Source organism: Taurulus bubalis, assembly GCF_910589615.1.
Source record: "Taurulus bubalis genome assembly, chromosome: 1".
Lineage (NCBI taxonomy): Eukaryota > Metazoa > Chordata > Actinopteri > Perciformes > Cottidae > Taurulus > Taurulus bubalis.
In genome coordinates, this window is record NC_136589.1 from 27,298,066 (window position 1) to 27,312,798 (window position 14,733).

The window sequence follows — 14,733 nt, forward strand, 5'->3', positions numbered from 1 at the left end:
AATATTCACATTTGAATACTAAAATATCAGTCTGAGGAACCATTTCCTGGTGCTCTCTTTGTGCACTATTGCTTTATGCAAAATGGTCACTGACTATAAATTGGCAGAGGCTGGCGTTAACTGTTTTAAAGGGATTATTATCAATACACTATATTTAATGGAGGATTCATAACATGCCTCCCCGTAACTGAAACAGCTCGAGATCACTTCATGTGGAAATATTTATTTTCAAGTTCAAGTTCAGTATCTTCACATGTACGTTTCTAAAATGCAAACATGACGGTCCAGTTCATTCAACCACTTTCCTCTTGAACAAACTGTACAAAGATTTTAAGACAGCCTCCAAATGGAGGCCTGTCTCTCTACATGACTAAATAAACACTGAAACACATCAATGAAGCCTGTCAGATCTAAATGAGAGAAGAAAATGTACTGTTTGGCACTTCTTTTTTGGCAACTGTAGACTCACTCACTACCGAATATTTCCCAAAAAAAAAAGATAAAGTGATTGTGGCTAAGACCCACAGACATGAAATGTGTTTCTTTCATATATCGACAACCCAAACAGTCTTGCACGTCTATCTACTTGGCAGCATGCACGGCATTTATAAAAACACCACATAGCTCAAAAATAGAAATTGCACATTCATCGTAGGGGTCCATCTGTGAGGTGTCAGAGCTGTTTGTTTGTGTGTGTGTGTGTGTGTGTGTGTGTGTGTGTGTGTGTGTGTGTGTGTGTGTGTGTGTGTGTGTGTGTGTGTGGGCACAGCAAATTCAGGTTTATGAAAACAGATTATTTTAGAGTGCCAGTGTGTGTTTGGTATTTCCCCTTGTGCAGTCCGTGTCCGTCGTCCTAAGCAGGTAAATGCCGTTTCAGGACGTCCTTGGCGTTGCCAGGCAGCACCTCAGGAAAGTTAACGTCAAACTCCACCACCAGGTCTCCTCTCTGCTCTGGGTTTTTGGGTAAGGGGAGACCCTGTCCTGCGACAGTCTTTCTCATGCCAGGCTTGATGACATCCGTGATCTTCATGTTGCACGTCTGCCCGTCTATCGTTGACACGGTGACCGAGCATCCGCACAACGACTGAGAAAGACGGGAACATGTAAGAGTGAGAGTCAGGAGGACGACAGCCCACACACACTCTACTGTAAAAATAACACATGAATCTGGTAATTAGGCTCAGATTAAATGTGTGCAGATGTAAACTAGTGCTGGGGAGTATTGTTGAAATGAACATAATATGAGTAGGATATGTTCTGGTATCAATATATTGAACACTATAGCACATGTGCACAATGTCCCTCATCCTATCATCATCCTGATAATCAAAGCAGCTGACTATGATCCAATGTGTCAAGTACATGTGTCAGTTGTGTTACTTTCATTAACTGCTTGCTTCTTATCATTATCAGTCATTTGACAAAAATTGTTGTACGACGACGATAAAATTCAGCTCAAAGTTGATAAAGGATGGAAACACCGATATATGTTTTTTTTTACACAACAAAAAATGTCTCTTGTGGACAAACTATATACTATTGTCAGTTTCTAAATGGCCTCAAACATATCGTTGTTGTTTTTATATCGCAATTTCTTTTGTTGCTTATCGGCAAAAATTTAAGTCGACACAATATACCTGTGATGAGCAAATATTGTAAACAGTGCTCTAATTTCTGCAAAATGGTTTCCTTAACTGATCAAGTTATATCTACAGTATCTACAGTTAAATAGCTTTAAAAACCCTTGTAGCTCAAGCTTCTTAGTGAACAGTTAACACGGAATTGTTCTTTCTGGACCATTACAGGAGATTTATGTTTCGGAAATGACCCAAATCCACCAGAGTGTTTGCGATATCTTTATTTTCAGACCTACCCAGGAGTCTAGATATTTGAACACTGAGCAAATTATACAACTATTTTCACTAAAAAGTCTTAATTTATGGTCCATTTAATAGCTTTACTAGAGCTTCCAACTGCTATCGACCACACCAACAGCCTTCATTAGTGGATGAAGTTTGCTCAGTTACCATCACGTGATAACAGGTGGTTGTCATCTCTCTATACAAAGATCGTCTTTAGAGTTGGACTGAAACAACCTCCGTTTATTTCTCTTTTCTTGTCTTTCAGATCAAGACTGTGAGATGCTTCTTGCACAGTTCTAGAAAAAGCTAGTAAGTGGTCACTGGATACAAGCTTTTTATAGTTTTTTATCAAACTACTGTCAAGAATGCAACTTTCATGCTGATGGACAACTATTCTATTTTATTATAGTCCCAATCATGTTTTAGAAAACACTTACTGTTTGTATAGATCGGTCACATACTCCGAGATGAGGCAACAAGATCTCAGAGTGTTAAAGAGAGTAGGAGGAACCATAGAAGTACATCTTGCAATGTGTGCACGTGGGCGGCCGCCGCCTCTCTAGCCTCCCTGTGATACAGCTTCTATTTCTCAATGTTGATTAAGATTGCATAAGTGCACAGCCAAAGTGTGTGTGTGTGTGTGTGTGTGTGTGTGTGTGTGTGTGTGTGTGTGTGTGTGTGTGTGTGTGTGTGTGTGTGTATGTGTGTGTGTATGTGTGTTGTTCAGTACTATGCTCATTCAGGACACCTATACTTTCCATGAAAACCAACTTTTGAAGCAGACTCCCACAGCTTTTTGATTGTGACCAGGCAGCATTCTAAAGTAAATAGGAGCCTTTTCTGGATCTCCCCTGTGTGTGTGACTAATCCATCTATCAGACTCTATTAATACTACAACCCTCAGTCATAAGTGTGTGCAAAAATAGAAAACGACTCACCTGTCGTAAGCTCACGCGCACAGGATACACAATGTTTGAGCCCTCCCGCCTAAAGTGAGGGTGTGGCTTGTCCTTGATGACGAAAACAATGTCCGCAGGAATGGTATTGGAGGACTCGTCTCCCTCCCGCGGGAACGTGATCTTGGTTCCCTCTTTCCAGCCCCGCTTGATCTCGATAGTGAGTATCTTATCCTCATTGCGCATGGTCCTGCCATCTGGATTTAGCCTTTTGCGAGAGATCTTCAACCTCTTGGTGCAGCCGTGGAAGACCTCCTCCAGGGAGACCCTCAGTTCGTGGATGATGGCCGGGTCCTGCTTCCGGCGCTGCGGCCCTCCGGGGCCGACGTGCCCGTCCCGAGGGAATCCGTTCATGTTGAAGTTGGTGAAGGAGCCGAAGGGGTCGTTTCCGTCCACCTCCATGTCGTCGTCGTCTCGGCCGTTGGCTTTACGCCCGAAGAACATCTCGAAGGGGTTCGAACCCCCGAAGAAAGTGGCGAAGGTGGCGTGAGGGTCCCCGTGGAAGGTGTAGGTGAAGTTGTTGCCTGGCCCGTCACCACTGGGAACACTTCCTCCCTTGAGACCTGATGGATAAAAATATCAAACAACGGGTGACTCCAGCTTCTCAAATGTGAGAGTCTGCTCCTTTTTCGTGTCTCAACGTTGCCGAACATGTTGGGTATTTGAGCGTTGGTCAGACAAAACAATGAAGACGTCACATTGGGCCTCTCGGGAATTGTGATGGACATTTTTTGTTGTTTTTTGATGTGTTAGAGGTGCCAAACAATAAACTAATTTAACCAAAATGAACTGCAGATTCATTATTTAAAAAAACAATAGTGGTTAGTAGCCACCCTACAGTTTATTCATCATTGTCATCAGAGACAACCAACTGTGTCAGTTTGTATAAAATGTAACAAATAAAAACATAGATAGAAATGTACTGAATTGTTTTTACGAAAATAATGGGTTCCGATACCAGTTGGGCCCATTCAAGATAGTCCATTATTGGACATATTACATCAGATAATCTACTCAGATTATCAGCAGTGTTACAGATCTTGCATTTTATTACGAATAAAAGGACACATATGTTTGCCACATAGCTTAAGGGAGCCTTGAAAGGAGACTTGTATACAAACATGCAAACATATGCATGCTTTACACCTGGTTTCACTTCTACTCACCTTTCTGAAGATGCTCAGCACATTTGTTACATTAAATGGTAAAAATAAGGTTAGTTTAGTATACTCCCTTTAAGTTTTAATTTATAGATGGATGTAGAGATGCTTTTTTCCCTTCCTCACCTCAAACATGCTTCCCATCCATAACCATCTGTTCAGATACTACATGTTAGGTACCACAAACTCAATAAAGACTTTGATATCATAACAAATTTGTATGTTTTTTATATTACAACACAACATGTTTCAGAAAATCTGTGGTGGAAATGATGACAGGCCTTTATTTCCCTGATAACAGAGGCTTTTAGCTGCAGATAGAGTGTAATAGCTAATCCTCATAATAAAATACACAGAACTGTAGGCCAATGATCTGCTGAACAGCTGTTTTCTAAAACGGGTGGTCACAATGTTGGACTTGAATTAAAGCCAGCAGTGTTTTACATCCAACCATCCAGGCTTTATAACGGGGTTATAACGGTATATTAACGGTGAATTAAAAAGCCGTCACACAAGGTTGCGCAATGTAATGTAATACAAAAATAATTACCTTCTTCTCCATACTGATCATAAACTTCTCTTTTCTTCGGATCACTGAGGACTTCATATGCTTCAGCGATTTCCTTAAATTTGTCCTCGGCGGCTGCAGACTTGTTTTTGTCAGGGTGCCATTTCAACGCTTGTTTTCTGTAAGCTTTCTTAATATCCTCGTCTGTGGCTCCTTTAGAGATACCCAACGTCTTGTAATAATCTTTCCCCATTTTTCACGTATTCCCTAATGATAAAAAAAGGAGAAGAGATCAATGAGAGGAGCTGGGAGACTAATGGTCGTCGGGTGGTTGTCACAGGAGTGAAGCCGCCTCAGTCTGGACTCGAACACAATAAGAAGCCACAGACAGATACACAGTGCAGTATGAAAACCATTTAGAGGCTGTTAGTCAACGACGTGGACCTTCTGCTATTTATCCGTGACTGGATGATCCTCTTTAAATAGCCACAGCTCCCACCTCCCCTGCATACACAGCGTCAACGTCAAGCTGAAGGCGAGAAATAATTCTGGTTCCGGTGAGCAGAGACGGTGTCGGCTGCTCTGTCATGATGAGCTGTCAACAAATGGGCCTTGAGGCGGTAGGGTAATATGTATCAGGATGCACTCCACACTACGACCCTCGGCTGTGGTTCATGGCCAGATTAACCTGCTTACTGAGGATCCTGGGGGGGGAACGTTCCCTTTATATAGCTATTTGTTGTCTTTTCTGCTAAATAATTCCTGACTGGGAAAAGAAATCGCAGTTTGAGCCACCAGGGGGCGCTTTATTTGTATTCCACATACACACTAAATCACCACAATAACGCAGACATTATCAACTTTATGTCCGGATTATTCCTTTGGTATCTACCTGCCTCAACCCTATCGAGGACTGAAGCTGACATTGTAACACATGAATAACTGAATGGCTTAGAGAAATTGTGTAGAAATAAAATCTTCAATTTAAATAAACGTGCAGGTCATTTGGTTAAATGAATATCCACAGAAATTGACAAATATATTAATATTTTTATAATTATTTAACAAATCCCTTATTTTTGTATGATTTAATTTTCATATTAAATTATTCCAAATTATGTTCTGTTTAAATGTATTTCTGTTTTTATTTATTTGCCCTTATTTTTAAATCAATTTCTCTAAACATACATTTTTGTTTTTTATTTTTGCTCAATTTCGAAATGCCTATAGATTTTATATTGTATCATGCCCTGTCTGACTGTGCAGCCTACACCCAGAGCAGGGGACCAGTGATAATTAAAGAAGATGAGGATGAGGATGTGGTCGGCTCTCCTGCAGCCACAGCGCCACCTGCTGCACCACAGAGAAAGTGACGTTTTCCCTTTGAGCTAATGATAAAAGCGCCCATGCAGCACTGGCACTGAACCCCGCCAATGAGTCAGCGTCTTAGCAGAGCTGCAGGTCAATAATCTCAGTGCATTTATTTCCGACCTGATGTAGCACGCTGCATTTTTTTTTAACATCTTGATTGTTTTTCTGGGGCTGATTTGTTTTATTAAACTCACCATGGATCAGTTCCGTGGTTTATTTGCTAAACTGGATCAAAACAAGGATGGAGTAATATCAGTGTCGGAGCTCCAAGACGAAATGAGGAAGCATGGAATCCTGTCGGCGGATGGAAAGGTCCAGGTAACAATCTTATCTTTGTGTGGTCTGCTGTGTGTTCTAATTTCATTAATTCAAGCACTAATCAACACAAACTTGCACCTTTTTTCTCCTAGAATATAATCGATTCTTATGACAAAGACAAAGATGGTCTGTTGGATTATAAAGAGTTCCTCAGCTACATGATGGACAGAGAGAGGAAGTGGAAAATTCACTTCCATGACCTTGACAAGAACAAGTGTGGTGAGTGGTCACAGACTTGAATAATGTTTTATTTATCAAGGAAGCACAAGAAAATGCTCCAATAGCCTTGTCGAATACATAAACACTATGATTGATTTAGTAATATGTTTTTAAGCATTACAACTCAATGAGTAGTCTTACATGAACATATTCTTTATAGTACTACTATAACTGTGAATTCTTTGACAAAAAAACTGTAATTTCAAGGTCAGACAGGAAAAACAGGCGTGCATACAGCTTGTTTATGGTATACAGTAGACAACACACACTGCACAGTACTGCAGGCTGTGACACTTTGCACTCATGGAGTTGACAATGTCACTTCCCAGAAATATGATAACTGCAAGAGTAGTACCAGTACCTGTTTGTAATTGTGTGCGTTTCTTCTCTGATCAGGCGAGATTGACCAGGAGGACATCATATGTTTGTTTAAGGAGTTAGGAGTGGTCATATCAAAGCCGAATGCAAAAAAAATAATTCAAATGTAAGATTTTTTGCCCACTACCTCATGGATTCATTGTTGTATTTAAAGAGAAATCAATTTGCAAGTTGCAGTATTGTGCTCAAATGAGCTCAAAACACATAAACAGGTGTGTGCTTGGGTTGATAATATGTTATCATAGATGACTTTATGGTTGGTTATATATCTAATCATGGTCTCTGATCAGTGATATACATCATAAAATAGTTTTCAAAAGCTATCAAGCCTGCAGTTATAAAAGAATAAATGGATTGTGCCCTTCAGCTTAGACTTGCTACCATGTGTATTCCTGTATTATAACGGCTGATTCCTGCTCTTATAACTGTCACAGATCAATTACTCATCACTGTTCAAAAAAGACATTTCCAGCTATCTTTCAAACATTTACTATCACGATCACCATTTTGTAAAGCGATACTAGCATGTTGCTACACAGCTTCTTTCATACACGATGAAAACTAACCACGTGTCTATCCACCAGGATGGATAAGGACAGTTCGATGACGGTGGACTGGGGTGAGTTCCTGCACTATGTCATCCTCAACCCCGTGGACAATATCGGGGAGCTGGTATCGTCATGGAAACACAGTCTGGTAGGCTCTTCTGGCAGCATTACGATCCTGTTACTTCTGATGATGGTGTGACACATCCACTTCAACATGAGTAACGACAGAATGACTAAAGGAGGATGAATGTAATTGTAGGTTTTCGATGTGGGTGAGAGTCGTGCGATGCCCATCGAGTTCCCCGAAGAGGCCTCCGGTTTTGGTGCATGGAGGACGTTTGTTCTCGCAGCGGGTCTGGCTGATGCTGTATCCCGAACTGTGACGGCACCCATTGACCGCCTCAAGACCCAACTCCAGGTCAGCAACACTATCAGGTGCTATACTCTGTTAGTATACATGTATGAGTAGATTCATTAGACTTTACATGATCTTAATGTTTGAGTCCAAACAAATACCCAAATGCTGCTTACAACACAGTAAATTAGACTAACTTGATATGCAATGCAAAAACATCTAAGATAACACCTCCGGGCCTGAATGTTGTTCTAGTGTTGAACTTTAAGTTTCTTCTTTTTAAACATCCCTTGGTGGGACAGTCCCCCTGTTTATTACTATCTTTATTTTGTAGCATCCCAACAAAGAAACATTGTACCAATACAACATTTTTGAGTCCAGAACAATGTACTTGACACACACACACACACACACACACACACACACACACACACACACACACACACACACACACACACACACACACACACACACACACACAATTTACAACAATATCAGATAGAATACAAATAAATTAAATATTGACATGCTCTGTTTACGAGTTCCCTTCAGACTTTCATGATGTTCATGTTCGGTTCCCAGAGCAGAACCCTTAACATTGTAAGTTAGCCTTTCCAGAGCGATACAATCGGAAAAAATCATTCACTTTTTAAATTATTCAGTGTCCACTCTCTTCCAACATAGTGCACTTGGTGGGAGAGTTCATTTTATTTTGTATGATTGTTGACTCGTACAAAGCTCAGGTAAAAGTTCAGATTACTGTGTTACTGTTCCTATGGTCGAGAATGTGTTAAACTCACATGAAGTCATTTAGTGGCATTTTACATCTGAGAGGAAGAGAGTATGATAAGTGTTTTGTTTTGCAGCTGCTTTAAGTCAAAATATGTGATGCACGTTTCCTGTAGAAAGAGCTCAATCTGCACAACATCTTGTGATGTTTCTCTGTAGCTGACAAAAGAGAATGACAGAAGTATCACACCATTATTACTGTCTGCGTGTTTAGCTTTGTTTTAAACTTTCGGATAAAAATGTGACACCCTGAATGTTTTGTAGCATCTTAACCAGTGTTTATCAATTAGTTTATCAGGAGGCGTCACATTGCTGCACATTTAATGCAACTGCCTATGAAAGGGATTAGTATGAAACTGTTGCCTATGTGCTCTGTAGGTTCGTGGATCCAAAGCCTTCTCCCAGGGCTTCCAGGAGATGAGGGCAGGTGGTCTGCGGTCGATGTGGCAAGGCAATACCGTCAACGTGCTGAAAGGAACGCCACAGTCGACGCTGCAGTGTCTCATATACGCCCAGGTGAGGCATACAGTCGTAGGTAAACTCTCCAATGTGAATTATGTATGCACCAGTATCATGTTTTGTTTCTAATTGACAAGCTCACTCAGAGCTGCTCTGCCTTGTCCAGATGAAGGCGTCCACCCAGAACAGCACGCAGGAGACTCTGACGGTGCAGCAGCGCTTCGGCTTGGGTTGCGTCTCCGGCGCTGCCGCTCACGCTGCCTTCTACCCTTTAGAGGTACTAGATAATCTACCTTCTACCCTTAAAAGGTACTAGATAATCTAATTTCTACCCTTAAGAGGTACTAGATAATCTAACTTCTACCCTTAAGAGGTACTAGATCATTGGCAGTTCTGAGTCTGTCCCGGTCCAGGGTTTTTTTCATGACGGTTACATTTTTTTATTAGAATTCCTTTAATTCTGTATTTTCTTGTCAGGTTAATCATGATGCCTTGGTTTAAAAACGAATATTGTATTGAATATTGTGGCAATAATTTGGTTCCATCAAACATTTGAAAATATAAGGGCGGCATCAGGTGCACTCATACAATCTTTTATATGCTGGAAAACCAGTGACGAAAGATAAGTACATCTACATTTTTGAGCTACTTGTTCTTTAGTAGTTCCATTTCATGCTACTTAATGCTTCATCTTCACTACAATTGTTTTACTTTTCATTCTACTACATTTATTTGAAACCTTTATTTACTTCACAGATAATTATGATACACTAATATCATTTGTTTTCTTCTGAAATGAACAATTCTCTTATCTAAACTTTTACTTTTGGTACTTTAAGTATATTTTAATTGAAACTTAATTGTTTAGTTGTGAAACCCTCTCCTTCTAAAAGCCATTCAATAGTTTCCCCTACTGTAAATCCACAAAGCTCCAGATTTTTACACCAAATCTGACGAAATGGCACATATTATAAAATGTGATACTGAGACCAAGAGTCGCTTCAGTCCCAACCAAAAACGACGTCCCGTCTGCTGTTTAAGTGAGACTCAATCAACATATCAAAAGCTCCGGTTCCTAAAAGTCACTGAATAGATGTCTGTGTTATTCATTGATTAAGAGGCTTTTTAAACTCGTCGCATTCTCTGCGTTGACATTTGACCCCATGAAGTCAGAAAGATTTGTGTCTTGATTTAATTTGAGTGAAACCTGAATAAAGCTTCTGTGAGCAAATCTTTGCTGTTTTACAGTAACAGTGTTCACCTATTTTATTTGTTGGTTATGATGACCATAGTTCCTCACAGATTAAACGAGTTAGTTGTGTTTCTATTCTGTAATGAGCTGCTCTCATATTTGACAGATAAAATGCCTTTTGTAACATTTGTATGTATATATGTATAATCCATCATAAATCTGAAAGGCAGGTATTCCCATCCAATACATCTTCAGTTTCAAACTTTGCAACACATCTTTATTTGAAGAATAATAAGAGACTTTGTGAAGCTGGTAAATGGATAAAGCAGTTTCTGGCCAGTGTTTACAGTAATTCCACAAATGAAATGCCTCAACTTTTTGTAATAATCTAAAAATGTAAAGCGGCATTTTAAAATACAGATGCGTGTCATTTGATTTATGGTGAAAATGTTGCTGCAGTGACTTTTTATTTACTGGAGCACCAAAACCATTAGCGTTCTTTTGATGATCCAGCTTAAGTATATCAATGGATGTTTATTCTAGTATTATCCCTCCTTTTAAATCCTCTACAGGTGCTGAAGGTGAGGTTGAACCTGCAGCAAACTGGCACCTACCATGGTGTTGTGGCATGTGCTCAATCTATTTACAGAAATGAGTCACTGTCTGCCTTTTACAGAGGATTCAAGCCAAGCGTCCTCTGCATGATCCCCTACGCAGGTGTGGAGTGTGCAGTTCATCAGGTGAGACAGAGGAACAACACTTAACACAAACAAGTTCATCTGAAAGATTTTGAGAAGCACGTGTGCAATCAGGCGTACACATAGAATTAAATTACATCGATCGGGCCCATTGTCAATGATATCCAATCCAGCTATTTGACTCTGTATGGGCTCGATATCTAATGTCAGTATTGGATTAGTGCATCCCTACTTTAAAGCCAGCGGTAAACATTCTGACAGCTGGTCAGAACAACATCACATCTAATAGTGCTACTGAACGTAAAAAGAAGCCTGCTGTGTCTCAAGACAGTCACAGTTTAATCAGATTCTAATTCAAATCTGCGTCATGTGCATTTTGATTCGGTTTGCAAAAACAATTGAGCACTTTTCTGTACAACAGCTACTAGCAGAACTCACTGCACTGGCCACACACTGAGTTTTGAATTTGGCCTTTGAAGGATAGAGAGAAGGTAAAACAAGATGAGAAAGAGGTTTCTTTGAGGCAAGTAGCAGACATAGTGGAACTGACTCCATCATCTAGTTTATGCTCTGTTCAGAGCCAACCAGCTTTCTATGTTTTAGAAATATTATCACAGGACTGTGATGAGTGGCAGAGGTCACAGAAAGTTGCAGACCACAACCCACTTTATAAGAAGTAGAGTGAGGAGGAAAACAGCATGCATCTTCACAATTAGGGAGTACATATTTGTATGAGATACAGGCCCAATCCCAATCTCCACCCTTACGGACTCACAGACTTTGAGGCGCGCTCCTGCATACTCCTTGAGGGCTTAGGGCTGTCCCAGTGTCACATCGTCGAGTGCTTTAGGGCTCTCTGGCAGACATTTTGACCCCTTCATGAACCCATTCCGTAAGTCAGCATTAGATGCCGACTTTGCCAAAGGGAACCCACAGTTCATAGCAATGTGACGTTAAACACACAGTTCCCAATGGAAGCGTGGAGACGTAAAAAAAAAGAAAGAAGGTAAACAAAGAGGCAAGTGGGCGTTAAGCCCGATAAAACACCTTTATACTACAACACTACGGATTAAAGATGGAACATAAAAATACATGAAATCAGAAGAATGCGGGCAGAAATTATTGATATAATATTTATTTACATTCATCCAACATTTTGTTTTGACAAAAAAGAGTAAATAGATAATTTAAAATGACTTCTCATCTCATGAGGAAGATGTTCAAACCAGTGAATAAAAAGTATAAAATAAATACCCAATTGTACACATATTTGTTAATGTAGTCATGTGATATGTTGCAGCAAAGTGCTGTCCCATTCATGTTTACACCAGTTCAAGCCCTCACAGCCTCTCACACTCAACCACTTAGCAGTTGTTGTCAGTAAATCCCTGAGCGTTCAGGGTTTGAGGGTTTAAGGGGGACATTGGGATTGGGCCACACTCTGACATAAAACAACCACTTCATCATGTTCCCTTCTAGCGTGGTACCCTCTGCTGACATCATCACTTTTGATGACTAATGACGACTACATTTTTCGCCCTGGAGCTTTCAAATTTGCACAAAAAAAATATTCATCTAAATAAAAATAAATGTAAATGTAAAAAGATAGAGAATTAAGTTGCAATTGTTATGACAATTATTGAGACAAATTGGGAATTCATAAAGTATTGTCCTTTTCCAGTCACATTGTGAAAAAAAAATCTCCTCAACTGAGCATCCGGTTAAAAAATACATAAATGAAAATGAAAATAGATAAAGAAATGTCTAACAAAGTGCTTGCATTAATTTGTACCAGAATCACACTAGTCATCGAAGAGGAACTTCAGGGTGAGTGGGATCCTGAACCTAGTCTCGAACCCGGAGCTCCAGTATGAAAGTCCTATGCCTAAATGATTAATATGTAAATGTATATATTTATCTTTGATTTCGGGTTTCATGTTTTTATTAGTTGCTTGATAAGGTTATACTAAAAGACGGAATAAACTTTAACTTTAAGTTAGACATAAATGCTCCGGAAAAAGCTAGTAAGTGGACATTGACATGGAATTTTGATTTTGATGTGAATTTTGAAGCTGAACTATGAGCCACTATGGGCTACAAGTCCTAAAAGTGACTCAGCAAACTCTGAAAATGCTACACAAAAAAGGAAAACTATGGGATTGGATGCATCAATGCAAAAATGGAAGACCATGACAATTCTGATAAAAACTGATTCTGCATTTCAATGTTTTGTCACCCACATTAATTTGTGTTGAGACTTATATATCCTCTAGTCTCTGTAAGGGTTAAATGCACCTGAAATTCACAGTGGCATTGCAGTGTGTAATCTTCCATCGTTCATTTTTGTCATTGTGTCCTTCATCACTGGTGATCAGATAAAGACGTAAACACAGCAGTGGGTGATATTGTAAATGCAGCAATGTTCAGGAGCCAGAAGTCAAAGTACATTTACCTTCAGCTCAGTTAATGTGGAAATGAAAGGGGCAGGATGTGGAGGAGTTGTATGAAGGTGTCCATGATCAGAAACATATAGTTGCCGTTGTTGTTGATAGTTATGACTCCTGTACATGATGTACATCAAGATTTTTAGACAATATTATTAAATATTTGTAACATTTCAAAGGTGAAGATTTGCAGTTTGGAACGAATCACAAGCACTAATGTCCTCTTTCAGGAAAGTTTAATTTGTACTGTATAGAGCTTCACTCTATGCAGTACAGATCATAACACTGAATATATGACACACCAACATTATTTGTATGAAAATACATACGTGTGACTTCATACCTCACAAACTGCATGGCTCACAATATCTGCTCTGTTCCCAAAACTAAAATATTATGAACTAACCTTTTCTTTAATAGAACTATGGGACCTAAATAAGGACACACAAGAACGAGCACAGAGGCATCCGCTTACCTTTGGCCATATGTTTTTTACCTATATGAATGCATAATAGACACATAAAAGAATATTTAAAAATATTAACAAGGGAAGTCACAGAGATGAACATGTGTCTCTTTCTAATTCACACTGATGAGATAAGTTGGACATCCCACTTCAGATACTTCATGTGTTCATCTGTTGTTCATCATAAAACAAACAAACAAACATGAAAGCATTGTTTTGGTTTATAGTTGTATGGGTTCATCGGTCTGCTTTGATGTTCTCTGAAGGGGCTCATCAGAGAACTATTTGCTTCTTTTTGCAGTCAATCCTGAACTGGGCAAAGAGTGATCCAGCTTACAACAGTGACTCCAAACTGTTTTTCTTCAGTTTCGTAGCCTTTGCCTCGGGACAAATGACCAGTTACCCTCTGGCAGTGATCCGGACTCAGCAGCAAGCACAGGGTATACACTTGCAATTTCTGTCACACATTTTGAGATCATTTGAAACCATTTGAGATGTTTTACTCATCGTCATTTGTCTTGTTTTGCAGCTTTGAGCTCAGATTCACGACCAGCTTCAGGTTTATTACAAGGACTGATAAGGATATATGAAAAACGTGGAATTAAAGGATATTATAATGGAATGGGAGCCAGCTTCGTCAGGGCTATTCCATGTGCTCTGATAAACTACACTTTAACTCAAAAATTTGAAAATCTGGCTTCCTCAATGGAGTCTTGAGATCTAGCAAATAGGTTGCTTTGTGTGGAACTCATAGAAAACTGTGAACTCTTATTAATGGTAACTGAGTGTCATAACATAATCCTGGAAAACCTGGGGAAATGCAATGTGATCCAATCTTTGATAAGTCTGTACTTTATTTGTTAAAGCTTGAGTTAAGTGAATGGATAGCCACCGACTAAGAGCATGAGACATGGTGATTTAAAAAAGAATACAACATACCTTACCAATAAATTAATTGAAATACACACAGTGACAAAGACTGCCCTGTGCAAATGTGTTGAAATGCGAGC

General features: G+C 39.6%; 2 protein-coding genes across 2 annotated transcripts; one reads left to right on the top strand and one right to left on the bottom strand.

The window, feature by feature from the left end:
• Positions 1 to 115: 115 nt before the first annotated feature.
• On the bottom strand, positions 116 to 4,809 carry dnajb4 (DnaJ heat shock protein family (Hsp40) member B4). Its single transcript, XM_079232163.1, has 3 exons — positions 4,529 to 4,809; positions 2,801 to 3,381; positions 116 to 1,084 (listed from the first exon to the last, which is right to left on the bottom strand). The coding sequence occupies exons 1-3, from the start codon at positions 4,737 to 4,739 to the stop codon at positions 854 to 856; spliced, it is 1,023 nt and encodes a 340-aa protein (XP_079088289.1). The 5' UTR covers positions 4,740 to 4,809; the 3' UTR covers positions 116 to 853.
• A 1,243-nt stretch (positions 4,810 to 6,052) lies between these two features.
• slc25a24l (solute carrier family 25 member 24, like) lies at positions 6,053 to 14,625 on the top strand (the record flags this gene model as incomplete). The annotated part of the gene is made up of 10 exons (XM_079221952.1): positions 6,053 to 6,175; positions 6,268 to 6,394; positions 6,791 to 6,878; positions 7,357 to 7,468; positions 7,580 to 7,738; positions 8,843 to 8,980; positions 9,090 to 9,200; positions 10,688 to 10,855; positions 14,025 to 14,163; positions 14,253 to 14,625. The coding sequence occupies 10 exons, from the start codon at positions 6,053 to 6,055 to the stop codon at positions 14,438 to 14,440; spliced, it is 1,353 nt and encodes a 450-aa protein (XP_079078078.1). The 3' UTR covers positions 14,441 to 14,625.
• Positions 14,626 to 14,733: the final 108 nt, after the last annotated feature.